At 47.9% G+C, this 27505-nt stretch overlaps 2 protein-coding genes and 2 pseudogenes across 2 annotated transcripts; 3 read left to right on the plus strand and 1 right to left on the minus strand.

Annotated features, from left to right (window-relative positions):
* The window catches only part of LOC135569100 (cytosol aminopeptidase-like), a 10877-nt pseudogene extending 10723 nt beyond the window's left edge, over window positions 1-154 (minus strand).
* The window catches only part of LOC135569101 (methylsterol monooxygenase 1-like), a 101093-nt pseudogene that overhangs the window by 52571 nt on the left and 21017 nt on the right, over window positions 1-27505 (plus strand).
* Window positions 2323-9408, plus strand: LOC135569105 (cytosol aminopeptidase-like). The gene is made up of 5 exons (XM_065015949.1): window positions 2323-2395; window positions 3253-3332; window positions 7125-7237; window positions 7360-7462; window positions 8834-9408. Exons 2-5 carry the CDS (start codon window positions 3258-3260, stop codon window positions 8915-8917), a joined length of 375 nt encoding a protein of 124 aa, XP_064872021.1. The 5' UTR covers window positions 2323-2395; window positions 3253-3257; the 3' UTR covers window positions 8918-9408.
* LOC135569104 (mediator of RNA polymerase II transcription subunit 28-like) lies at window positions 9984-26287 on the plus strand. The gene is made up of 5 exons (XM_065015948.1): window positions 9984-10188; window positions 16839-16896; window positions 17533-17654; window positions 19709-19792; window positions 25882-26287. Exons 1-5 carry the CDS (start codon window positions 10030-10032, stop codon window positions 25999-26001), a joined length of 543 nt encoding a protein of 180 aa, XP_064872020.1. The 5' UTR covers window positions 9984-10029; the 3' UTR covers window positions 26002-26287.

The raw sequence follows: 27505 nt of genomic DNA on the forward strand, positions 1-27505 counted from the left end.
GGTTAGTACCCTCACTGGTTAGTACCCTCACTGGTTAGCAATTTCACTGGTTAGTACCCTCACTGGTTAGTACCCTCACTGGTTAGTACCCTCACTGGTTAGTACCCTCACTGGTTAGTACGGTTAGTACTCACAGCTTCAACCCCAGGGCCATCGTAACGCTACCCTCACTGGTTAGTACCCTCACTGGTTAGTTTAGGGTTACCCTCACTGGTTAGTACCCTCACTGGTTAGTACCCTCACAGCTTCAACCCTCAGGGGCCCTCACTGCTGGTTTCACTGGTTAGTACCTCACTGGTTAGTACCCTCACTGGTTAGTACCCTCACTGGTTAGTACCCTCACTGGTTTAGTACCCTCACTGGTTAGTACCCTCACTGGTTAGTACGCTCACTGGTTAGTACCCTCACTGGTTAGTACCCTCACTGGTTAGTACCCTCACTGGTTAGTACCTCACTGGTTAGTACCCTCACTGGTTAGTACCTCACTGGTTAGTACGCTCACTGGTTAGTACCCTCACTGGTTAGTACCCTCACAGGTTCAACCTCACTGGTTGAGTACCCTCACTGGTTAGTACCCTCACTGGTTAGGTACCTCACTGGTTAGTACCCTCACTGGTTAGTACCCTCACTGGTTAGTACGCTCACAGCTTCAACCCCAGGGCCATCGTAGTACCCTCACTGGTTAGTACGCTCACTGGTTAGTACCCTCACTGGTTAGTACCCTCACTGGTTAGTACCCTCACTGGTTAGTACCCTCACTGGTTAGTACCCTCACTGGTTAGCTCACTGTTAGTACCCTCACTGGTTAGTACCCTCACTGGTTAGTACCCTCACTGGTTAGTACCTCACTGGTTAGTACCCTCACTGGTTAGTACCCTCACTGGTTAGTACCTCACTGGTTAGTACCCTCACTGGTTAGTACCCTCACTGGTTAGTACCCTCACTGGTTAGTACCCTCACTGGTTAGTACCCTCACTGGTTAGTACCCTCACTGGTTAGTACCCTCACTGGTTAGTACCCTCACTGGTTAGTACGCTCACTGGTTAGTACCCTCACTGGTTAGTACCCTCACTGGTTAGTACCCTCACTGGTTAGTACCCTCACTGGTTAGTACCCTCACTGGTTAGTACCCTCACTGGTTAGGTTACCCCAGCTTCAACCCCAGGGCCATCGGTTAGTAACGCTGCTACCCTCACTGGTTAGTACCCTCACTGGTTAGTACCCTCACTGGTTAGTACCCTCACTGGTTAGTACCCTCACTGGTTAGTACCCTCACTGGTTAGTACGCTCACTGGTTAGTACGCTCACAGCTTCAACCCCAGGGCCATCGTCAACGCTGCTACCCTCACTGGTTAGTACCCTCACTGGTTAGTACCCTCACTGGTTAGTACCCTCACTGGTTAGTACGCTCACTGGTTAGTACCCTCACTGGTTAGTACCCTCACTGGTTAGTACCCTCACTGGTTAGTACCCTCACTGGTTAGTACCCTCACTGGTTAGTACCCTCACTGGTTAGTACCCTCACTGGTTAGTACCCTCACTGGTTAGTACCCTCACTGGTTAGTACCCTCACTGGTTAGTACCCTCACTGGTTAGTACGCTCACAGCTTCAACCCCAGGGCCATCGTCAACGCTGCTACCCTCACTGGTTAGTACCCTCACTGGTTAGTACCCTCACTGGTTAGTACCCTCACTGGTTAGTACCCTCACTGGTTAGTACGCTCACAGCTTCAACCCCAGGGCCATCGTCAACGCTGCTACCCTCACTGGTTAGTACCCTCACTGGTTAGTACCCTCACTGGTTAGTACCCTCACTGGTTAGTACGCTCACTGGTTAGTACCCTCACTGGTTAGTACGCTCACAGCTTCAACCCCAGGTGCCACTGGTTAGTACCCTCACTGGTTAGTACCCTCACTGGTTAGTACCCTCACTGGTTAGTACCCTCACTGGTTAGTACCCTCACTGGTTAGTACCCTCACTGGTTAGTACGCTCACTGGTTAGTACCCTCACTGGTTAGTACCCTCACTGGTTATCGCTCAGGGTACCACTGGTTAGTACGCTCACTGGTTAGTACCCTCACTGGTTAGTACCCTCACTGGTTAGTACCCTCACTGGTTAGTACCTCACTGGTTAGTACCCTCACTGGTTAGTACCCTCACAGCTTCAACCCTCACTGGTTAGTACCCTTAGTACGCTCACTGGTTAGTACCCTCACTGGTTAGTACCCTCACTGGTTAGTACAGCTCACTGGTTACTGGTTAGTACCCTCACTGGTTAGTACCCTCACTGGTTAGTACCTCACTGGTTAGTACCCTCACTGGTTAGTACCCTCACTGGTTAGTACGCTCACAGCTTCAACCCCAGGGCCATCGTCAACGCTGCTACCCTCACTGGTTAGTACCCTCACTGGTTAGTACCCTCACTGGTTAGTACCCTCACTGGTTAGTACCCTCACTGGTTAGTACCCTCACTGGTTAGTACCCTGTGTGTGTTGGTGAGACGGCCGTCGTTGTTCACTAACTGGCTAGTCTATTGGTCACTAACTGGCTAGTCTATTGGTCACTAACTGGCTAGTCTATTGGTCACCCTCACTGGTTAGTCTATTGGTCACTAACTGGCTAGTATTGGTCACTAACTGGTTAGTACACTAACTGGCTAGTTAGTCACTAACTGGTTAGTACCCTAACTGGTTAGTCCCTACTGGTTAGTACCCTCACTGGTTAGTTGGTCACCTCACTGGTTAGTCCCTATTGGTTAGTACTAACTGGCTAGTCCCTTGGTCACTAACTGGCTAGTCTATTGCTCACTAACTGGCTAGTCTATTGGTCACTAACTGGCTAGTCTATTGCTCACTAACTGGCTAGTCTATTGGTCACTAACTGGCTAGTCTATTGGTCACTAACTGGCTAGTCTATTGGTCACTAACTGGCTAGTCTATTGGTCACTCGTGTTTTCTCTCAGGAGCGATGGATGTTGTTCACTAACTGGCTAGTCTATTGGTCACTAACTGGCTAGTCTATTGGTCACTAACTGGCTAGTCTATTGGTCACTAACTGGCTAGTCTATTGGTCACTAACTGGCTAGTCTATTGGTCACTAACTGGCTAGTCTATTGGTCACTAACTGGCTAGTCTATTGGTCACTAACTGGCTAGTCTATTGGTCACTAACTGGCTAGTCTATTGGTCACTAACTGGCTAGTCTATTGGTCACTAACTGGCTAGTCTATTGGTCACTCGTGTTTTCTCTCAGGAGCGATGGATGTTGCTCTGGGTTCAGCAGCGACAGGAGTCTTCACCAACTCTGACTGGCTCTGGGAACAGCTTCACAAGGTAACACACACACACACACACACACACACTGAAATAGAGCCATCCTGAATAGAGCCATCCTCTATTATAATTGGGTACGTTGGGTTCTTCTATCAAAATGGGTATGGAGGGTTATATACACACTGTGGTGTCTCTCTCTGTGTTAGGAGACAGGGTATGGAGGGTTACATACACACTGTGGTGTCTCTCTGTGTTAGGAGACAGGGTATGGAGGGTTATATACACACTGTGGTGTCTCTCTGTGTTAGGAGACAGGGTATGGAGGGTTACATACACACTGTGGTGTCTCTCTGTGTTAGGAGACAGGGTATGGAGGGTTACATACACACTGTGGTGTCTCTGTGTTAGGAGACAGGGTATGGAGGGTTACATACACACTGTGGTGTCTCTCTGTGTTAGGAGACAGGGTATGGAGGGTTACATACACACTGTGGTGTCTCTCTGTGTTAGGAGACAGGGTATGGAGGGTTACATACACACTGTGGTGTCTCTCTGTGTTAGGAGACAGGGTATGGAGGGTTACATACACACTGTGGTCTCTCTCTCTGTGTTAGGAGACAGGGTATGGGGGGTTACATACACACTGTGGTGTCTCTCTGTGTTAGGAGACAGGGTATGGAGGGTTACATACACACTGTGGTGTCTCTCTGTGTTAGGAGACAGGGTATGGAGGGTTATATACACACTGTGGTGTCTCTCTCTGTGTTAGGAGACAGGGTATGGAGGGTTACATACACACTGTGGTGTCTCTCTGTGTTAGGAGACAGGGTATGGGGGGTTATATACACACTGTGGTGTCTCTCTGTGTTAGGAGACAGGGTATGGAGGGTTATATACACACTGTGGTGTCTCTCTGTGTTAGGAGACAGGGTATGGAGGGTTACATACACACTGTGGTGTCTCTCTGTGTTAGGAGACAGGGTATGGAGGGTTATATACACACTGTGGTGTCTCTGTGTGTTAGGAGACAGGGTATGGAGGGTTACATACACACTGTGGTGTCTCTCTGTGTTAGGAGACAGGGTATGGAGGGTTATATACACACTGTGGTGTCTCTCTGTGTTAGGAGACAGGGTATGGAGGGTTATATACACACTGTGGGGTCTCTCTGTGTTAGGAGACAGGGTATGGAGGGTTATATACACACTGTGGTGTCTCTCTGTGTTAGGAGACAGGGTATGGAGGGTTATATACACACTGTGCTGTCTCTCTGTGTTAGGAGACAGGGTATGGAGGGTTACATACACACTGTGGTGTCTCTCTCTGTGTTAGGAGACAGGGTATGGAGGGTTACATACACACTGTGGTGTCTCTCTCTGTGTTAGGAGACAGGGTATGGAGGGTTCCATACACACTGTGGTGTCTCTCTGTGTTAGGAGACAGGGTATGGAGGGTTACATACACACTGTGGTGTCTCTCTGTGTTAGGAGACAGGGTATGGGGGGGGTATGGAGGGTTATATACACTCTGTGGTGTCTCTCTGTGTTAGGAGACAGGGTATGGAGGGTTACATACACACTGTGGTGTCTCTCTGTGTTAGGAGACAGGGTTATATACACACTGTGGTGTCTCTCTGTGTTAGGAGACACGGTATGGAGGGTTACATACACACTGTGGTGTCTCTCTGTGTTAGGAGACAGGGTATGGAGGGTTATATACACACTGTGGTGTCTCTCTGTGTTAGGAGACAGGGTATGGAGGGTTATATACACACTGTGGTGTCTCTCTGTGTTAGGAGACAGGGTATGGAGGGTTATATACACACTGTGGTGTCTCTCTGTGTTAGGAGACAGGGTATGGAGGGTTACATACACACTGTGGTGTCTCTCTGTGTTAGGAGACAGGGTATGGAGGGTTATATACACACTGTGGTGTCTCTCTGTGTTAGGAGACAGGGTATGGAGGGTTATATACACACTGTGGTGTCTCTCTGTGTTAGGAGACAGGGTATGGAGGGTTATATACACACTGTGGTGTCTCTCTGTGTTAGGAGACAGGGTATGGAGGGTTATATACACTCTGTGGTGTCTCTCTGTGTTAGGAGACAGGGTATGGGCGGTTATATACACACTGTTGTGTCTCTGTGTTAGGAGACAGGGTATGGAGGGTTATATACACACTGTGGTGTCTCTCTGTGTTAGGAGACAGGGTATGGAGGGTTACATACACACTGTGGTGTCTCTCTGTGTTAGGAGACAGGGTATGGAGGGTTACATACACACTGTGGTGTCTCTCTGTGTTAGGAGACAGGGTTATATACACACTGTGGTGTCTCTCTGTGTTAGGAGACACGGTATGGAGGGTTACATACACACTGTGGTGTCTCTCTGTGTTAGGAGACAGGGTATGGAGGGTTATATACACACTGTGGTGTCTCTCTGTGTTAGGAGACAGGGTATGGAGGGTTATATACACACTGTGGTGTCTCTCTGTGTTAGGAGACAGGGTATGGAGGGTTATATACACACTGTGGTGTCTCTCTGTGTTAGGAGACAGGGTATGGAGGGTTACATACACACTGTGGTGTCTCTCTCTGTGTTAGGAGACAGGGTATGGAGGGTTATATACACACTGTGGTGTCTCTCTGTGTTAGGAGACAGGGTATGGAGGGTTATATACACTCTGTGGTGTCTCTCTGTGTTAGGAGACAGGGTATGGGCGGTTATATACACACTGTTGTGTCTCTGTGTTAGGAGACAGGGTATGGAGGGTTATATACACACTGTGGTGTCTCTCTGTGTTAGGAGACAGGGTATGGAGGGTTATATACACACTGTGGTGTCTCTCTGTGTTAGGAGACAGGGTATGGAGGGTTATATACACACTGTGCTGTCTCTCTGTGTTAGGAGACAGGGTATGGGGGGTTACATACACACTGTGGTGTCTCTCTGTGTTAGGAGACAGGGTATGGAGGGTTACATACACACTGTGGTGTCTCTCTGTGTTAGGAGACAGGGTATGGAGGGTTACATACACACTGTGGTGTCTCTCTCTGTGTTAGGAGACAGGGTATGGAGGGTTACATACACACTGTGGTGTCTCTCTGTGTTAGGAGACAGGGTATGGAGGGTTATATACACACTGTGGTGTCTCTCTCTGTGTTAGAAGACAGGGTATGGAGGGTTACATACACACTGTGGTGTCTCTCTGTGTTAGGAGACAGGGTATGGAGGGTTACATACACACTGTGGTGTCTCTCTGTGTTAGGAGACAGGGTATGGAGGGTTACATACACACTGTGGTGTCTCTCTGTGTTAGGAGACAGGGTATGGAGGGTTATATACACACTGTGGTGTCTCTCTGTGTTAGGAGACAGGGTATGGAGGGTTATATACACACTGTGGTGTCTCTCTGTGTTAGGAGACAGGGTATGGAGGGTTACATACACACTGTGGTGTCTCTCTCTGTGTTAGGAGACAGGGTATGGAGGGTTATATACACACTGTGGTGTCTCTCTGTGTTAGGAGACAGGGTATGGAGGGTTACATACACACTGAAACACGGCGGCAGCGTGGTGTCTCTCTGTGTTAGGAGACAGGGTATGGAGGGTTGACATACACACTGTGGTGTCTCTCTGTGTTAGGAGACAGGGTTTGGAGGTTACATACACACTGTGGTGTCTCTCTCTGTGTTAGGAGACAGGGTATGGAGGGTTACATACACACTGTGGTGTCTCTCTGTGTTAGGAGACAGGGTATGGAGGGTTATATACACACTGTGGTGTCTCTCTCTGTGTTAGGAGACAGGGTATGGAGGGTTACATACACACTGTGGTGTCTCTCTGTGTGTTAGGCCAGTGTGGTAACAGGAGACCGGGTGTGGAGGATGCCGTTGTTTCAACATTACACTAGACAGGTCACTGACTGCCAGCTGGCCGACCTCAACAACGTCGGCAAGTACAGCCGGTAAGAACACACACACACACACACACACACACACACACAACATCTAGAAACAACCCTAAACAACTTCTGTGTTAATGCCATCTTACGTGTGTGTGTGTGTGTGTGTGTGTGTGTGTGTGTAGTTCTGGCGGAGCCTGCACGGCGGCAGCGTTTCTGAGGGAGTTTGTGACGGCTCCTCATTGGGCGCACCTGGACATCGCCGGGGTGATGACCAATAAGGACGAGGTACGGTAGTCTTCTGGAACATTGACCTGTTTTTGATTTTTGTATTGATTTTACTGGCTCTCACTGAGTTGAAATATCTTTTGCAAAAGAGACCTGGCCAAAATGGCAGCACACAAAGCTTAAAACATGTACAACATAAAACACTACAGTTTAAAGGTTAAGCTACAGTGGCTGACTAACGCCATTGGGGGGCGCTAAAATAACACACACTGCTTAGCTAAACTGTAGAACTGATCAATACAGCGTCATACCAGGTCAGTTCAACACACACTGGAGGAGTTACTGGCTAGCTACAGTGGCTAGCTTAGCTAACGAACTAGCTATGACAACACACACTGGAAGAGTTACTGGCTAGCTACAGTGGCTAGCTTAGCTAACGACCATCAACACACACTGGAGGAGTTACTGGCTAGCTACAGTGGCTAGCTTAGCTAACGACCATCAACACACACTGGAGGAGTTACTGGCTAGCTACAGTGGCTAGCTTAGCTAACGAACATCAACACACACTGGAGGAGTTACTGGCTAGCTACAGTGGCTAGCTTAGCTAACGAACATCAACACACACTGGAGGAGTTACTGGCTAGCTACAGTGGCTAGCTTAGCTAACGAACATCAACACACACTGGAGGAGTTACTGGCTAGCTACAGTGGCTAGCTTAGCTAACGTACTAGCTAAGACACATCAACACATACTGGAGGAGTTACTGGCTAGCTACAGTGGCTAGCTTAGCTAACATACTAGCTAAGACACATCAACACATACTGGAGGAGTTACTGGCTAGCTACAGTGGCTAGCTTAGCTAACGTACTAGCTAAGACACATCAACACATACTGGAGGAGTTACTGGCTAGCTACAGTGGCTAGCTTAGCTAACGTACTAGCTAAGACACATCAACACATACTGGAGGAGTTACTGGCTAGCTACAGTGGCTAGCTTAGCTAACGTACTAGCTAAGACACATCAACACATACTGGAGGAGTTACTGGCTAGCTACAGGGGCTAGCTTAGCTAACGAACTAGCTCTGTCGGTCACGGCGCGCATGATCAGAATGACACATCAATCACAACCCCTTCTGTTAGTGTTCTAGAACCATGACGACCACAACCCCTTCTGTTAGTGTTCTAGAACCATGACGACCACAACCCCTTCTGTTAGTGTTCTAGAACCATGACGACCACAACCCCTTCTGTTAGTGTTCTAGAACCATGACGACCACAACCCCTTCTGTTAGTGTTCAGGAACCATGACGACCACAACCCCTTCTGTTCTGTTCGGCTGAGGGGTTGGATTGCTGAGAGACGCTGGCTGTTGTCCTGTTGGACATTAACAATACACTTTTCTCTTTCACTGTTTGTCTCTCTCCAGGTTCCCTACCTGAAGAAAGGAATGTCTGGGAGACCGACACGAACACTGGTAGAGTTCGCTGCTGGACTGGCCAACCAAGCCTGAAGACACACACACACACCACACCTACACACACTGAGCTGGCTGGAGAAGGATTATTCTGTAGAGACAGAGACACTGGTACTGTGTAGAGTTACAGACTGCTTCCCAAATAGCACCTTATTCCCTCCCCATAGGAGTCTGGTCTAAAGTAGTGAACTATATAGGGAATAGGATGCTATTTGGGATGTATCCTGAGTCATCTGGTAGTAGCCTGCTGTGCATCCAGAGGGCTGAAGAGGACATTTCCACCCCAGTGCCCCAGCACATGTAACATGCAAGAACGCAAGATGGTCTTTTTTTTGCGTAGCGTTCTTGCGATGCATATTAGGGTAAAAATGAGGTTTCAGTGACAGTGAGTTAACCAACCTCTTCTGTCCAGTAGTTGTGGGAGAAACTAATGCTGAAGTTGGTGTGCACTTCTGCAAAAAAAAAACTGTCAAATATTATTATTGCCAGTCATTTAAATAAAACACCAATAAAACCATTTTAGGGGATCAATGTGTCTTGTCACTATATTATAGTGTAAATGACAAATTGTTTTAATTGCAAAACATTTATTTTAATCAAACCTTTTTTTATATATATAGTCATTAAGTAGAACCTATTACATTGCCAGTGTGGCATGTCCTAGTTGCTATATTTATCAACTTTTCGGACTACCCTGGCAACTTTTTTTTTTTTTCAAACAGCACCTAGCAACAAATGTAGCTACTTTTAAAAATTTGTTTGGAACTTTTAGCAACTTTTGAAAAGTGACTCAAACGCACGCATTTCCCCCTCTGACAAAAACGATTTTCTCTGTCACACAACTCAGTCACAACACACGTGCCTGGCTGCAATAGTGCATTGTGAGTGACGCCTGCAGCAAACCCAATGAATATAGTTGCTCACGAATGTTTGATCTTGAACAGAATTTACAACATCAATCAACATGTTTTCTCAATCAAAAGTGTACAGCCAGAAGAAGTACAGAAAAGAGTGGGACTCTGCACCTGAACAAATGTCAATTTGAGGAACGTTTTTGCGTATCATACGTAATGACGCAGATTTTACGTTATCACGCAATGACATCACAACGTCATTTTAGTTGGCAACACTGCAAACAACCATCTAGTATGTCTTCCTCCATGGGCAGCGGGATGTTCCCCGGCCAGCAGTCCGCTGGTCCTCACCCTGTCGGCGGCCCGGGTCAGCCGGGACTACTATCTGGAGCTCCGGGGAACAGGGTCCAGGGCCCCAACACTCTGGTAGACGACCTAGAGGCTTCTTTCGAGGTACGACAGCAACAGCTAGCCGTGGTATAGCTAACGTAATGATACTAGCTAGCCGTGGTATAGCTAATGTAATGATACTAGTTAGCCGTGGTATAGCTAACGTAATGATACTAGCTGGCCATGGTATAGCTAACGGAATGATACTAGCTAGCCGTGGTATAGCTAACGGAATGATACTAGCTAGCCGTGGTATAGCTAACGGAATGATACTAGCTGGCCGTGGTATAGCTAACGGAATGATACTAGCTAGCCGTGGTATAGCTAACGTAATGATACTAGCTAGCCGTGGTATAGCTAATGTAATGATACTAGTTAGCCGTGGTATAGCTAACGTAATGATACTAGCTGGCCATGGTATAGCTAACGGAATGATACTAGCTGGCCGTGGTATAGCTAACGGAATGATACTAGCTAGCCGTGGTATAGCTAACGGAATGATACTAGCTAGCCGTGGTATAGCTAACGGAATGATACTAGCTGGCCGTGGTATAGCTAACGGAATGATACTAGCTAGCCGTGGTATAGCTAACGGAATGATACTAGCTAGCCGTGGTATAGCGAACGGAATGATACTAGCTAGCCGTGGTATAGCTAACGGAATGATACTAGCTGGCCGTGGTATAGCGAACGGAATGATACTAGCTGGCCGTGGTATAGCGAACGGAATGATACTAGCTAGCCGTGGTATAGCTAACGTAATGATACTAGCTGGCCGTGGTATAGCTAACGGAATGATACTAGCTAGCCGTGGTATAGCTAACGTAATGATACTAGCTGGCCGTGGTATAGCTAACGTAATGATACTAGCTGGCCGTGGTATAGCTAACGTAATGATACTAGCTGGCCGTGGTATAGCTAACGGAATGATACTAGCTGGCCGTGGTATAGCTAACGGAATGATACTAGCTGGCCGTGGTATAGCTAACGGAATGATACTAGCTGGCCGTGGTATAGCTAACGGAATGATACTAGCTAGCCGTGGTATAGCTAACGGAATGATACTAGCTGGCCGTGGTATAGCTAACGGAATGATACTAGCTGGCCGTGGTATAGCTAACGGAATGATACTAGCTAGCCGTGGTATAGCTAACGGAATGATACTAGCTGGCCGTGGTATAGCTAACGGAATGATACTAGCTGGCCGTGGTATAGCTAACGGAATGATACTAGCTGGCCGTGGTATAGCGAACGGAATGATACTAGCTAGCCGTGGTATAGCTAACGCTAGCTGGCCGTGATAGCTAACGGAATGATACTAGCTGGCCGTGGTATAGCTAACGGAATGATACTAGCTGGCCGTGGTATAGCTAACGGAATGATACTAGCTAGCCGTGGTATAGCTAACGGAATGATACTAGCTGGCCGTGGTATAGCTAACGGAATGATACTAGCTGGCCGTGGTATAGCGAACGGAATGATACTAGCTAGCCGTGGTATAGCTAACGGAATGATACTAGCTGGCCGTGGTATAGCTAACGGAATGATACTGATAGCTGGTGGTATAGCTAACGAATGATACTAGCTGGCGTGGTATAGCTAACGGAATGATACTAGCTGGCCGTGGTATAGCTAACGGAATGATACTAGCTGGCCGTGGTATACTAGCTGGCCGTGGTATAGCGGAATGATACTAGCTGGCCGTGGTATAGCTAACGGAATGATACTAGCTGGCCGTGGTAATGAGCTAACGGAATGATACTAGCTGGCCGTGGTATAGCGAACGGAATGATACTAGCTGGCCGTGGTATAGCTAACGTAATGATACTAGCTGGCTAACGGAATGATACTAGCTGGCAGTGATAGCTAACGGAATGATACTAGCTGGCCGTGGTATAGCTAACGGAATGATACTAGCTGGCCGTGGTATAGCTAACGGAATGATACTAGCTGGCTGGCGTGGTATAGCTAACGGAATGATACTATGCTAACGGAATGATACTAGCTGGCCGTGGTATACTAGCTGGCCGTGGTATAGCGGAATGATACTAGCTAGCCGTGGTATAGCTAACGGAATGATACTAGCTGGCCGTGGTATAGCTAACGGAATGATACTAGCTGGCCGTGGTATAGCTAACGGAATGATACTAGCTGGCCGTGGTATAGCTAACGGAATGATACTAGCTGGCCGTGGTATAGCTAACGGAATGATACTAGCTGGCCGTGGTATAGCTAACGGAATGATACTAGCTGGCCGTGGTATAGCTAACGGAATGATACTAGCTGGCCGTGGTATAGCTAACGGAATGATACTAGCTGGCCGTGGTATAGCTAACGCTAGCTGGCCGTGGTGAATAGCTAACGGAATGATACTAGCTGGCCGTGGTATAGCTAACGGAATGATACTAGCTGGCCGTGGTATAGCTGATACTAGCGGAATGATACTAGCTGGCCGTGGTATAGCTAACGGAATGATACTAGCTGGCCGTGGTATAGCTAACGGAATGATACTAGCTGGCCGTGGTATAGCTAACGGAATGATACTAGCTAGCCGTGGTATAGCTAACGGAATGATACTAGCTGGCCGTGGTATAGCTAACGGAATGATACTAGCTGGCCGTGGTATAGCTAACGGAATGATACTAGCTGGCCGTGGTATAGCTAACGGAATGATACTAGCTGGCCGTGGTATAGCTAACGGAATGATACTAGCTAGCCGTGGTATAGCTAACGGAATGATACTAGCTAGCCGTGGTATAGCTAACGGAATGATACTAGCTGGCCGTGGTATAGCTAACGGAATGATACTAGCTGGCCGTGGTATAGCGAACGGAATGATACTAGCTAGCCGTGGTATAGCTAACGTAATGATACTAGCTAGCCGTGGTATAGCTAACGTAATGATACTAGCTGGCCGTGGTATAGCTAACGGAATGATACTAGCTGGCCGTGGTATAGCTAACGGAATGATACTAGCTGGCCGTGGTATAGCTAACGGAATGATACTAGCTGGCCGTGGTATAGCTAACGGAATGATACTAGCTGGCCGTGGTATAGCTGATACTAGCTGGCCGTGCTAACTAACGAATGAATGACTAGCTGGCCGTGGTATAGCTAACGGAATGATACTAGCTGGCCGTGGTATAGCTAACGGAATGATACTAGCTGGCCGTGGTATAGCTAACGTGATACTAGCTGGCCGTGGTAGCTAACGGAATGATACTAGCTGGCCGTGGTATAGCTAACGGAATGATACTAGCTGGCCGTGGTATAGCTAACGGAATGATACTAGCTGGCCGTGGTATAGCTAACGGAATGATACTAGCTGGCCGTGGTATAGCTAACGGAATGATACTAGCTGGCCGTGGTATAGCTAACGGAATGATACTAGCTGGCCGTGGTATAGCTAACGGAATGATACTAGCTGGCCGTGGTATAGCTAACGGAATGATACTAGCTGGCCGTGGTATAGCTAACGGAATGATACTAGCTGGCCGTGGTATAGCTAACGGAATGATACTAGCTGGCCGTGGTATAGCTAACGGAATGATACTAGCTGGCCGTGGTATAGCTAACGGAATGATACTAGCTGGCCGTGGTATAGCTAACGGAATGATACTAGCTGGCCGTGATACTAGTATAGCTAACGGAATGATACTAGCTGGCCGTGGTATAGCTAACGGATACTAGCTATAGCTAACGGAATGATACTAGCTGGCCGTGGTATAGCTAGCTAGCCGTGGTATAGCTAACGGAATGATACTAGCTGGCCGTGGTATAGCTAACGGAATGATACTAGCTGGCCGTGGTATAGCTAACGGAATGATACTAGCTGGCCGTGGTATAGCTAACGGAATGATACTAGCTGGCGTGGTATAGCGTGGTATAGCTAACGGAATGATACTAGCTGGCCGTGGTATAGCTAACGGAATGATACTAGCTGGCGTGGCTAACGTAATGATACTAGCTAGCCGTGGTATAGCTAACGGAATGATACTAGCTGGCCGTGGTATAGCTAACGGAATGATACTAGCTGGCCGTGGTATAGCTAACGGAATGATACTAGCTGGCCGTGGTATAGCTAACGGAATGATACTAGCTGGCCGTGCTAGCCGTGATACTAGCTGGCCGTGGTAACGGAATGATACTAGCTGGCCGTGGTATAGCTAACGGAATGATACTAGCTGGCCGTAGCTAACGTATACTAGCTAGCTAAGCGGAATGATACTAGCTGGCCGTGGTATAGCTAACGGAATGATACTAGCTGGCCGTGGTATAGCTAACGGAATGATACTAGCTGGCCGTGGTATAGCTAACGGAATGATACTAGCTGGCCGTGGTATAGCTAACGGAATGATACTAGCTGGCCGTGGTATAGCTAACGCTAGCGGAATGATACTAGCTGGCCGTGGTATAGCTAACGGAATGATACTAGCTGGCCGTGGTATAGCTAACGTGATACTAGCTGGCCGTGGTATAGCTAACGGAATGATACTAGCTGGCCGTGGTATAGCTAACGGAATGATACTAGCTGGCCGTGGTATAGCTAACGGAATGATACTAGCTGGCCGTGGTATAGCTAACGGAATGATACTAGCGGAATGATACTAGCTGGCCGTGATACTAGCTAACGTGGTATAGCTAACGGAATGATACTAGCTGGCCGTGGTATAGCTAACGGAATGATGATACTAGCTGGCCGTGGTATAGCTAACGGAATGATACTAGCTGGCCGTGGTATAGCTAACGGAATGATACTAGCTGGCCGTGGTATAGCTAACGGAATGATACTAGCTGGCCGTGGTATAGCTAACGGAATGATACTAGCTGGCCGTGGTATAGCTAACGGAATGATACTAGCTGGCCGTGGTATAGCTAACGGAATGATACTAGCTGGCTGGTATAGCTAACGGAATGATACTAGCTGGCCGTGGTATAGCTAACGGAATGATACTAGCTGGCCGTGGTATAGCTAACGGAATGATACTAGCTGGCCGTGGTATAGCTAACGGAATGATACTAGCTGGCCGTGGTATAGCTAACGGAATGATACTAGCTGGCCGTGGTATAGCTAACGGAATGATACTAGCTGGCCGTGGTATAGCTAACGGAATGATACTAGCTGGCCGTGGTATAGCTAACGGAATGATACTAGCTGGCCGTGGTATAGCTAACGGAATGATACTAGCTGGCCGTGGTATAGCTAACCTAATGATACTAGCTGGCCGTGGTATAGCTAACCTAATGATACTAGCTGGCCGTGGTATAGCTAACGGAATGATACTAGCTGGCCGTGGTATAGCTAACGGAATGATACTAGCTGGCCGTGGTATAGCTAACGTAATGATACTAGCTGGCCGTGGTATAGCTAACGGAATGATACTAGCTGGCCGTGGTATAGCTAACGGAATGATACTAGCTGGCCGTGGTATAGCTAACGGAATGATACTAGCTGGCCGTGGTATAGCTAACGGAATGATACTAGCTGGCCGTGGTATGGCTAACGGAATGATACTAGCTGGCCGTGGTATAGCTAACGGAATGATACTAGCTGCCGTGGTATAGCTAACGCTAGCTGGCCGTGGTATAGCTAACGGAATGATACTAGCTGGCCGTGGTATAGCTAACGGAATGATACTAGCTGGCCGTGGTATAGCTAACGGAATGATACTAGCTGGCCGTGGTATAGCTAACGGAATGATACTAGCTGGCTGGTATAGCCGTGATACTATAGCTAACGGAATGATACTAGCTGGCCGTGGTATAGCTAACGGAATGATACTAGCTGGCCGTGGTATAGCTAACGGAATGATACTAGCTGGCCGTGGTATAGCTAACGGAATGATACTAGCTGGCCGTGGTATAGCTAACGGAATGATACTAGCTGGCCGTGGTATAGCTAACGGAATGATACTAGCTGGCCGTGGTATAGCTAACGGAATGATACTAGCTGGCCGTGGTATAGCTAACGGAATGATACTAGCTGGCCGTGGTATAGCTAACGTAATGATACTAGCTGGCCGTGGTATAGCTAACGGAATGATACTAGCTGGCCGTGGTATAGCGAACGGAATGATACTAGCTAGCCGTGGTATAGCTAACGTAATGATACTAGCTCGCCGTGGTATAGCTAACGGAATGATACTAGCTCGCCGTGGTATAGCTAACGTAATGATACTAGCTGGCCGTGGTATACGGAATGATACTAGCTAGCCGTGGTATAGCTAATGTAATGATACTAGCTCGCCGTGGTATAGCTAACGGAATGATACTAGCTAGCCGTGGTATACGGAATGATACTAGCTAACCGAACTAGTGTTACTAGCGTTAGCTAGCTACATTGTTGTTGTGCAGAGAGTAGTGTAGTCTGCTTAGGGGACAACGGCTCATCGTAATGTCTGGAACAGAGCGAATGGCATCAAACACCTGGAAACCAAACTAATGTGTTTGATGTATTTAATACCGTTTCATTGATTTACGCTCTAGTCATTACTACGAGCCCGTTCGCCCCAATTTAAAGTGCCACCAACCTGGGCTGCAAGCATACTTTGCGTCTCGTGTTTTACTGGCTTTCCAGGACACAACTAGCACTTATATGTAACTCAATGTCATGTTATAGCTATAGCTAAGTACATTTTTATCTCTGGTCTGGCCTTACTGAAGCTAGCTAAGTGTTAGTCGTGAACTGTTAACCAGTTGTCTTGTGTCAGCAGGCTTGCTTTGCGTCCCTAGTGAGTCAAGACTACGTGAACGGAACCGACCAGGAGGAAAATGATACGGACAGGTGAGACCAGTAAAGTTCACGACCCAAAAGGGCACCGTATTCCCAGACGAGCTCCTAGGTGACCAACAACCATCCTCCTGGATAGCGACAGGGTATGCATGGTTTTTCTCCAGCCCTGTTTTAACACCTGATTTAGCCAATCAGGGTCCAGATGAGCAGCTGGTTGGTAGAAGCAGGTGTTTTACAGCAGGGCTGTAGCAAAAACCTGCACACCCAGTAATTCAGGAGGAGAGTTGGCTAGCCTTGGGGCAGTTAGCATTGTAAACAGTTTGAAACACATTCATTAAAAATATATATTTATTTAATTACTTTGCTTATCTAGCTAAAATTAACTGACTTGCATGTTGTGAGTGTCTCTCTCTCTTTAACCTGTCTCTCTTTAACCTGTCTGTTTCTCAGTCTCTCTCTCTCTAACCTATCCTGTCTGTTTCCCTGTCTCTCTCTCTAACCTGCCTGTCTCTCTCTCTCTAACTTGTCTGTTTCTCGGTCTCTCTCTCTCTATTCTGTCTCTCTCTATTCTGTCTCTCTCTATTCTGTCTGTTTCCCTGTCTGTCTCTCTCTCTCTCTCTAACCTGTCTGTTTCTCGGTCTCTCTCTCTAACCTGTCTCTCTCTAACCTGTCTCTCTCCCCAGGTGTGGATCAGTGTATTCAGAAGTTTCTGGATGTCGCCAGACAGACAGAATGTTTCTTCCTGCAGAAGCGTCTTCAGTTATCAGTCCAGAAACCCGACCAGGTGGTCAAAGAGGTAGGTGATACTGTATACCAGGGGTATTCAATTCATACCCTACCACCTGTCCCAGGTCTAAATCAGTCCAGAAACCCGACCAGGTGGTCAAAGAGGTAGGTGATACTGTATACCAGAGGTATTCAATTCTTACCCGACCAGGTGGTCAAAGAGGTAGGTGATACTGTATACCAGAGGTATTCAATTCTTACACTACCAGCTTTGCTGTTCTACATGGCCATTTAATAGCACCAACCTGGTGTCCCAGGTCTAAATCAGTCCCTGGTTAGAGGGGGATCACCTACCTGGTGTCCCAGGTCTAAACCAGTCCCTGATTAGAGGGGAATCACCCACCTGGTGTCCCAGGTCTAAACCAGTCCCTGATTAGAGGGGAATCACCCACCTGGTGTCCCAGGTCTAAACCAGTCCCTGATTAGAGGGAAGAATGACTGGTGTCCCAGGTCTAAATCAGTCCCTGGTTAGAGGGGAATCACTCACCTGGTGTCCCAGGTCTAAATCAGTCCCTCGTTAGAGGGGAATCACTCACCTGGTGTCCCAGGTCTAAACCAGTCCCTGATTAGAGGGGAATCACCCACCTGGTGTCCCAGGTCTAAACCAGTCCCTGGTTAGAGGGGAATCACCCACCTGGTGTCCCAGGTCTAAACCAGTCCCTGATTAGAGGGGAATCACCCACCTGGTGTCCCAGGTCTAAACCAGTCCCTGGTTAGAGGGGAATCACCCACCTGGTGTCCCAGGTCTAAATCAGTCCCTGGTTAGAGGGGAATCACCTACCTGGTGTCCCAGGTCTAAATCAGTCCCTGGTTAGAGGGGAATCACCCACCTGGTGTCCCAGGTCTAAACCAGGCCCTGATTAAGAGGGGAACAATGGGAGAGAAAAGCCAGTGGAAATGGGTTCTAGAATTTGATGGCTCTATATGGATTAGGGTGAAGTCGCTGGGTTCTAGAATTTGATGGCTCTATATGGATTAGGGTGAAGTCGCTGGGTTCTAGAATTTGATGGCTCTATATGGATTAGGGTGAAGTCGCTGGGTTCTAGAATTTGATGGCTCTATATGGATTAGGGTGAAGTCTCCACTAGATGCTGATCTTGGGTCAGTGTTACATTTTCCCCACTAATGGTTAATGTTAGGATTGGGGGAGGGGAGGCTTATCTTAGATCTGTGCCTAAGGGGAAACTTCACCAGTATGGGGATGTTCTGGTGTTAGGACAGCCTCCCTCTGCTGTTAACAGCTAGTCCATCTCTTCTCTATTCTGGTGTTAGGACAGCCTCCCTCTGCTGTTATAACAGCTAGTCCATCTCTTCTCTATTCTGGTGTTAGAACAGCCTCCCTCTGCTGTTAACAGCTAGTCCATCTCTTCTCTATTCTGGTGTTAGGACAGCCTCCCTCTGCTGTTATAACAGCTAGTCCATCTCTTCTCTATTCTGGTGTTAGAACAGCCTCCCTCTGCTGTTAACAGCTGGTCCATCTCTTCTCTATTCTGGTGTTAGGACAGCCTCCCTCTGCTGTTAACAGCTAGTCCATCTCTTCTCTATTCTGGTGTTAGAACAGCCTCCCTCTGCTGTTAACAGCTGGTCCATCTCTTCTCTATTCTGGTGTTAGAACAGCCTCCCTCTGCTGTTAACAGCTGGTCCATCTCTTCTCTATTCTGGTGTTAGAACAGCCTCCCTCTGCTGTTAACAGCTGGTCCATCTCTTCTCTATTCTGGTGTTAGAACAGCCTCCCTCTGCTGTTAACAGCTAGTCCATCTCTTCTCTGTTCTGGTGTTAGGACAGCCTCCCTCTGCTGTTAACAGCTAGTCCATCTCTTCTCTATTCTGGTGTTAGGACAGCCTCCCTCTGCTGTTAACAGCTAGTCCATCTCTTCTCTATTCTGGTGTTAGGACAGCCTCCCTCTGCTGTTAACAGCTAGTCCATCTCTTCTCTATTCTGGTGTTAGGACAGCCTCCCTCTGCTGTTAACAGCTAGTCCATCTCTTCTCTATTCTGGTGTTAGGACAGCCTCCCTCTGCTGTTAACAGCTAGTCCATCTCTTCTCCCTCTCTCTTCTCTCCAGGATGTGTCTGAGCTGCGGAATGAACTCCAGAGGAAAGAGCTGCTTGTTCAGAAACACCTGTCTAAGCTGCACCACTGGCAGCAGGTACGTCCTCCGTGACCCGGAAACTGATACGTTGTTGAGGAGTGTGTAAATGTGTTGGTAGGCCAACAGAAGGCTGTCCTCACTTCCTCCATAGCTTCCCTTTAGACCAGGAAGCAGAGTCCTCCCCTCCTCCATAGCCTCCTTTAGGCCAGGAAGCAGAGTCCTCCATAGCCTCCTTTTAACCAGGAAGTAGAGTTCTCCCCTTCTCCATAGCCTCCTCTAGGCCAGGAAGCAGAGTCCTCCCCTCCTCCATAGCCTCCTTCAGACCAGGAAACAGAGTCCTCCCCTCCTCCATAGCCTCCTTTAGACCAGGAAGCAGAGTCCTCCCCTCCTCCATAGCCTCCTTTAGGCCAGGAAGCAGAGTCCTCCCCTCCTCCATAGCCTCCTTTAGGCCAGGAAGCAGAGTCCTCCCCTCCTCCATAGCCTCCTTTAGACCAGGAAGCAGAGTCCTCCCCTCCTCCATAGCCTCCTTTAGACCAGGAAGCAGAGTCCTCCCCTCCTCCATAGTCTCCTTTTGACCAGGAAGCAGAGTCCTCCCCTCCTCCATAGCCTCCTTTAGGCCAGGAAGCAGAGTCCTCCCCTCCTCCATAGTCTCCTTTTAACCAGGAAGCAGAGTCCTCCCCTCCTCCATAGCCTCCTTTAGGCCAGGAAGCAGAGTCCTCCTCCATAGCCTCCTTTAGGGGCCAGGAAGCAGAGTCCTCCTCCATAGCCTCCTTTAGGCCAGGAAGCAGAGTCCTCCCCTCCTCCGTAGCCTCCTTTAGACCAGGAAGCAGAGTCCTCCATAGCCTCCTTTTAACCAGGAAGCAGACTCCTCCCCTCCTCCATAGCCTCCTTTAGGCCAGGAAGCAGACTCCTCCCCTCCTCCATAGCCTCCTTTAGGGGCCAGGAAGCAGAGTCCTCCCCTCCTCCATAGCCTCCTTTAGACCAGGAAGCAGAGTCCTCCCCTCCTCCATAGCCTCCTTTAGGGGCCAGGAAGCAGAGTCCTCCCCTCCTCCATAGCCTCCTTTAGGGGCCAGGAAGCAGAGTCCTCCTCCATAGCCTCCTTTAGGGGCCAGGAAGCAGAGTCCTCCTCCATAGCCTCCTTTAGGCCAGGAAGCAGAGTCCTCCCCTCCTCCGTAGCCTCCTTTAGACCAGGAAGCAGAGTCCTCCATAGCCTCCTTTTAACCAGGAAGCAGACTCCTCCCCTCCTCCATAGCCTCCTTTAGGCCAGGAAGCAGACTCCTCCCCTCCTCCATAGCCTCCTTTAGGCCAGGAAGCAGAGTCCTCCCCTCCTCCATAGCCTCCTTTAGGCCAGGAAGCAGTCCTCCCCTCCTCCATAGCCTCCTTTAGGCCAGGAAGCAGTCCTCCCCTCCTCCATAGCCTCCTTTAGGCCAAGAAGTAGAGTCCTCCCCTCCTCCATAGCCTCCTTTAGACCAGGAAGCAGAGTCCTCCCCTCCTCCATAGCCTCCTTTAGGCCAGGAAGCAGAGTCCTCCCCTCCTCCATAGTCTCCTTTTAACCAGGAAGCAGATTCCTCCCCTCCTCCATAGCCTCCTTTAGGCCAGGAAGCAGAGTCCTCCTCCATAGCCTCCTTTAGGGGCCAGGAAGCAGAGTCCTCCCCTCCTCCATAGCCTCCTTTAGGCCAGGAAGCAGAGTCCTCCTCTCCTCCATAGCCTCCTTTAGACCAGGAAGCAGAGTCCTCCCCTCCTCCATAGCCTCCTTTAGGCCAGGAAGCAGAGTCCTCCCCTCCTCCGTAGCCTCCTTTAGGCCAGGAAGCAGAGTCCTCCCCTCCTCCGTAGCCTCCTTTAGGCTAGGAAGTTGAGTCCTCCCCTCCTCCGTGGCCTCCTTTAGGCTAGGAAGTTGAGTCCTCCCCTCCTCCGTAGCCTCCTTTAGGCCAGGAAGCAGTCCTCCCCTCCTCCGTAGCCTCCTTTAGACCAGGAAGCAGAGTCCTCCATAGCCTCCTTTAGGCCAGGAAGCAGAGTCCTCCCCTCCTCCGTAGCCTCCTTTAGACCAGGAAGCAGAGTCCTCCATAGCCTCCTTTAGGCCAGGAAGCAGAGTCCTCCTTTAGACCAGGAAGCAGAGTCCTCCATAGCCTCCTTTAGGCCAGGAAGCAGAGTCCTCCCCTCCTCCATAGCCTCCTTTAGGCCAGGAAGCAGAGTCCTCCCCTCCTCCATAGCCTCCTTTAGGCCAGGAAGCAGAGTCCTCCCCTCCTCCATAGCCTCCTTTAGGCCAGGAAGCAGAGTCCTCCCCTCCTCCATAGCCTCCTTTAGGCCAGGAATCAGAGTCCTCCTCCATAGCCTCCTTTAGGCCAGGAAGCAGAGTCCTCCATAGCCTCCTTTAGGCCAGGAAGCAGAGTCCTCCATAGCCTCCTTTAGGCCAGGAAGCAGAGTCCTCCATAGCCTCCTTTAGGCCAGGAAGCAGAGTCCTCCATAGCCTCCTTTAGGCCAGGAAGCAGAGTCCTCCATAGCCTCCTTTAGGCCAGGAAGCAGAGTCCTCCATAGCCTCCTTTAGGCCAGGAAGCAGAGTCCTCCATAGCCTCCTTTAGGCCAGGAAGCAGAGTCCTCCATAGCCTCCTTTAGGCCAGGAAGCAGAGTCCTCCATAGCCTCCTTTAGGCCAGGAAGCAGAGTCCTCCATAGCCTCCTTTAGGCCAGGAAGCAGAGTCCTCCATAGCCTCCTTTAGGCCAGGAAGCATTGTCCTCCATAGCCTCCTTTAGGCCAGGAAGCAGAGTCCTCCATAGCCTCCTTTAGGCCAGGAAGCAGAGTCCTACATAGCCTCCTTTAGGCCAGGAAGCAGAGTCCTCCATAGCCTCCTTTAGGCCAGGAAGCAGAGTCCTCCATAGCCTCCTTTAGGCCAGGAAGCAGAGTCCTCCATAGCCTCCTTTAGGCCAGGAAGCAGAGTCCTCCATAGCCTCCTTTAGGCCAGGAAGCAGAGTCCTCCATAGCCTCCTTTAGGCCAGGAAGCAGAGTTCTCCCCTCCTCCATAGCCTCATTTTAACCAGGAAGCAGAGTCCTCCCTTCCTCCATAGCCTCCTTTAGGCCAGGAAGCAGAGTCCTCCCCTCCTCCATAGCCTCCTTTAGGCCAGGAAGCAGAGTCCTCCCTTCCTCCATAGCCTCCTTTAGGCCAGGAAGCAGAGTCCTCCCCTCCTCCATAGTCTCCTTTAGGCCAGGAAGCAGAGTCCTCCCCTCCTCCATAGCCTCCTTTTAACCAGGAAGTAGAGTCCTCCATAGTCTCCTTTAGACCAGGAAGCAGAGTCCTCCCCTCCTCCATAGTCTCCTTTAGGCCAGGAAGCAGAGTCCTCCCCTCCATAGCTTCCTTTAGGCCAGGAAGCAGAGTCCTCCATAGCTTCCTTTTAACCAGGAAGCAGACTCCTCCCCTCCTTTAGGCCAGGAAGTAGAGTCCTCCATAGCCTCCTTTTGACCAGGAAGTAGAGTCCTCCATAGTCTCCTTTTGACCAGGAAGCAGAGTCCTCCCCTCCTCCATAGCCTCCTTTAGGCCAGGAAGCAGAGTCCTCCCCTCCTCCATAGCCTCCTTTAGGCCAGGAAGCAGAGTCCTCCATAGCCTCCTTTTAACCAGGAAGCAGACTCCTCCCCTCCTCCATAGCCTCCTGTAGGCCAGGAAGCAGAGTCCTCCCCTCCTCCATAGCCTCCTTTAGGCCAGGAAGCAGAGTCCTCCCCTCCTCCATAGTCTCCTTTAGGCCAGGAAGCAGATTCCTCCCCTCCTCCATAGCCTCCTTTTGACCAGGAAGCAGACTCCTCCCCTCCTCCATAGCCTCCTTTAGGCCAGGAAGCAGAGTCCTCCCTCCTCCATAGCCTCCTTTAGGCCAGGAAGCAGAGTCCTCCCCTCCTCCATAGCCTCCTTTAGGCCAGGAAGCAGAGTCCTCCCCTCCTCCATAGCCTCCTTTAGACCAGGAAGCAGAGTCCTCCCCTCCTCCATAGCCTCCTTTAGACCAGGAAGCAGAGTCCTCCCCTCCTCCATAGCCTCCTTTTGACCAGGAAGCACAAGTGTATTCTATATGAGTGAAATCTGACACTCCCCCCCCTTGTTTTCTGGGAGGAGAAATGATACACTAGTCTATCACGTTACACCTTTCATGTTGCGACCCCTGGAAACCTCATTTACCTGTGGAGGAGTGTCATTTCATACAAGCGTGCTTTAGTCCACTTTCCCTCCTCGCCACCTCTCCTCGGTTTACCCTTTGACCTTTTTGGAAAGGAGACGAGAGCGGACGGAGGAGTTGATTAAATCTAATTGAGAAAAAGGCCGTGTTCTACTTTGCTGGCTCAGTGCCGCTTCACTTCCTGGATCCTGTCTCGTTCTGTTTTTGAACGGGGCTTCAAGGAATATATCAAATTGATGAAAATCCTTTTAAGATATATAGGTGACATATCAGGTCTGTAGGTAATGTGTCTGGTCCAGCATCATGATACCATGTATGTCTGTAGTTAATATGTCTGTTCTGTCTGTAGGTAATATCATGTCTGTTCTGTCTCTAGGTAATATGTCTGTTCTGTCTGTAGTTAATATCATGTCTGTTCTGTCTCTAGGTAATATAATGTCTGTTCTGTCTGTAGTTAATATGGCTGTTCTGTCTGTAGGTAATATAATGTCTGGTCTGTCTGTAGTTAATATGTCTGTTCTGTCTGTAGTTAATATGTCTGTTCTGTCTGTAGGTAATATAATGTCTGTTCTGTCTCTAGGTAATATAATGTCTGTTCTGTCTGTAGGTAATATCATGGCTGTTCTGTCTCTAGGTAATATAATGTCTGTAGGTAATAAATAATCTCTGTTCTGTCTGTAGGTAATATATAATGTCTGTTCTGTCTGTAGTTAATATGTCTGTTCTGTCTGTAGGTAATATATAATCTCTGGTCTGTCTGTAGGTAATATCATGTCTGTTCTGTCTGTAGGTAATATATAATCTCTGGTCTGTCTGTAGGTAATATCATGTCTGTTCTGTCTGTAGGTAATATATAATCTCTGTTCTGTCTGTAGTTAATATCATGTCTGTTCTGTCTGTAGGTAATATCATGTCTGTTCTGTCTCTAGGTAATATCATGTCTGTTCTGTCTGTAGGTAATATCATGGCTGTTCTGTCTCTAGGTAATATAATGTCTGTAGGTAATATATAATGTCTGTTCTGTCTGTAGGTAATATATAATGTCTGTTCTGTCTGTAGGTAATATATGATGTCTGTTCTGTCTGTAGGTAATATCATGTCTGTTCTGTCTGTAGGTAATATCATGTCTGTTCTGTCTGTAGGTAATATCATGTCTGTTCTGTCTGTAGGTAATATCATGTCTGTTCTGTCTCTAGGTAATATAATGTCTGTTCTGTCTGTAGTTAATATCATGGCTGTTCTGTCTCTAGGTAATATAATGTCTGTAGGTAATATCATGTCTGTTCTGTCTGTAGGTAATATCATGTCTGTTCTGTCTGTAGGTAATATCATGTCTGTTCTGTCTGTAGGTAATATCATGTCTGTTCTGTCTGTAGGTAATATCATGGCTGTTCTGTCTCTAGGTAATATAATGTCTGTAGGTAATATCATGTCTGTTCTGTCTGTAGGTAATATCATGTCTGTTCTGTCTGTAGGTAATATCATGTCTGTTCTGTCTGTAGGTAATATCATGTCTGTTCTGTCTGTAGGTAATATCATGTCTGGTCTGTCTGTAGTTAATATAATTTCTGGTCTGTCTGTAGTTAATTAAATGTCTGGTCTGTCTGTAGTTAATATAATGTCTGTCTGTAGGTAATATAATGTCTGGTCTGTCTGTAGGTAATATCATATAATGTCTGGTCTGTCTGTAGGTAATATCATATCATGTCTGGTCTGTCTGTAGGTAATATCATGTCTGTTCTGTCTGTAGGTAATATCATGTCTGTTCTGTCTGTAGGTAATATCATGTCTGTTCTGTCTGTAGGTAATATCATGTCTGTTCTGTCTGTAGGTAATATCATGTCTGTTCTGTCTGTAGGTAATATCATGTCTGTTCTGTCTGTAGGTAATATCATGTCTGTTCTGTCTGTAGGTAATATCATGTCTGTTCTGTCTTTAGGTAATATCATGGCTGGTCTGTCTGTAGGTAATATCATGGCTGGTCTGTCTGTAGGTTCTGGAGGATGTCAGTGTCCAGCATCGTAAACCGTCAGATCTCCCTCCACCTGGACCCCTGGCCTTCCTGGAACAGGCCTCAGCTAGTCTACCTGCTGCACCACTCAAACAGACCTAACACACACACCTGTCTCTCTCCCTCCACCTGGACCCCTGGCCTCAGCTAGTCTACCTGCTGCACCACTCAAACAGACCTAACACACACACCTGTCGCTCTCCTGGAAAGTACATCATCTTTGTTTTCTTTTTGACTTGTGTAAATATTTCTGTTGTTTTGTCCTGACAGAATGAGTGAGTTTGGATCAGAACACCAGCTGTTGTTTTGTCCTGACAGAATAAATGAGTTTGGATCAGAACACCAGCTGTTGTTTTGTCCTGACAGAATAAATGAGTTTGGATCAGAACACCAGCTGTCGTTTTGTCCTGACAGAATAAATGAGTTTGGATCAGAACACCAGCTGTTGTTTTGTCCTGACAGAATAAATGAGTTTGGATCAGAACGAAAATCAATCTAAGAAAGATGTCGAAATGATTTACTATCTTTTTAGTTAGTCTTTGTCAAGGTGCCAATGATTTTGGAGGCGACGACGTTATGGACAGACGTTGATCGGTGAACGAGAGAATTGGTTTATGTGACCGTGTGTTCTGTATAGATCTTGTGATGTCACTATTAGAGGTCGACCGATTAATTAGGGCCGATTTCAAGTTTTCATAGCAATCGGAAATCGGTATTTTTTTGTGTGCCGATTAAATTAAAAAGTGTATATATACATTTTTACCTTTATTTAACTAGGCAAGTCAGTGAAGAACACATTCTTATTTTCAATGACGGCCTAGGAACGGTGGGTTAACTGCCTCGTTCAGGGGCAGAACAACAGACTTTTCACCTTGTCAGCTCGGGGGATCTAATCTTGCAACCTTACAGTTAACTAGTCCAACGCTCTTAAACCACCAGCCTCTCAGTGCACTCCACAATGAGTCTGCATGTTACGCGTACTGCAGTAGGAGCCAAGGGAAGTTGCTAGCTAGCATTAAACTTATCTTATAAAAAACAATCAATCATAATGACTAGTTAATAACTACACATGGTTGATGATATTACTAGTTTATCTAGCGTGTCTAATCACTAGTTAATAACTACACAGGGTTGATGATATTACTAGTTTATCTAGCGTGTCCTGTGTTGCATATAATCACTAGTTATAACTACACAGGGTTGATGATATTACTAGTTTATCTAGCGTGTCCTGTGTTGCATATAATCACTAGTTATAACTACACAGGGTTGATGATATTACTAGTTTATCTAGCGTGTCCTGCGTTGCATATAATCACTAGTTATAACTACACAGGGTTGATGATATTACTAGTTTATCTAGCGTGTCCTGTGTTGCATATAATCAATAGTTAACTACACAGGGTTGATGATATTACTAGTTTATCTAGCGTGTCCTGCGTTGCATATAATCGCTGCAACGCTGGGGGAGGATTTAACAAAAGCGCATTTGCACAATCGTTGGACCTAAACCACAAACATCAATGCCTTTCTTAAAATCAATACACAGAAGTATATATATTTTTTAAACCTGCATATTTAGCTAAATGAAATGTAGGTTGGCAGG

The sequence above is a fragment of the Oncorhynchus nerka genome, unplaced genomic scaffold, assembly GCF_034236695.1.
Source record: "Oncorhynchus nerka isolate Pitt River unplaced genomic scaffold, Oner_Uvic_2.0 unplaced_scaffold_1206, whole genome shotgun sequence".
Classification (NCBI taxonomy): Eukaryota; Metazoa; Chordata; class Actinopteri; order Salmoniformes; family Salmonidae; genus Oncorhynchus; species Oncorhynchus nerka.

Bases quoted from the DNA above. Each gene is read 5' to 3' on its own strand.
- LOC135569105 (XM_065015949.1), top strand. From the start codon at position 3,258: ATGGATGTTGCTCTGGGTTCAGCAGCGACAGGAGTCTTCACCAACTCT. The intron at 3,333-7,124 runs GTAACACACACA...TCTGTGTGTTAG, and splicing joins TCTGGGAACAGCTTCACAAG to GCCAGTGTGGTAACAGGAGA. The intron at 7,238-7,359 runs GTAAGAACACAC...GTGTGTGTGTAG, and splicing joins AACGTCGGCAAGTACAGCCG to TTCTGGCGGAGCCTGCACGG.
- LOC135569104 (XM_065015948.1), top strand. From the start codon at position 10,030: ATGTCTTCCTCCATGGGCAGCGGGATGTTCCCCGGCCAGCAGTCCGCT. The intron at 16,897-17,532 runs ATGATACGGACA...CTAACCTGTCTC, and splicing joins CGGAACCGACCAGGAGGAAA to TCTCCCCAGGTGTGGATCAG. The intron at 19,793-25,881 runs GTACGTCCTCCG...GTCTGTCTGTAG, and splicing joins AGCTGCACCACTGGCAGCAG to GTTCTGGAGGATGTCAGTGT.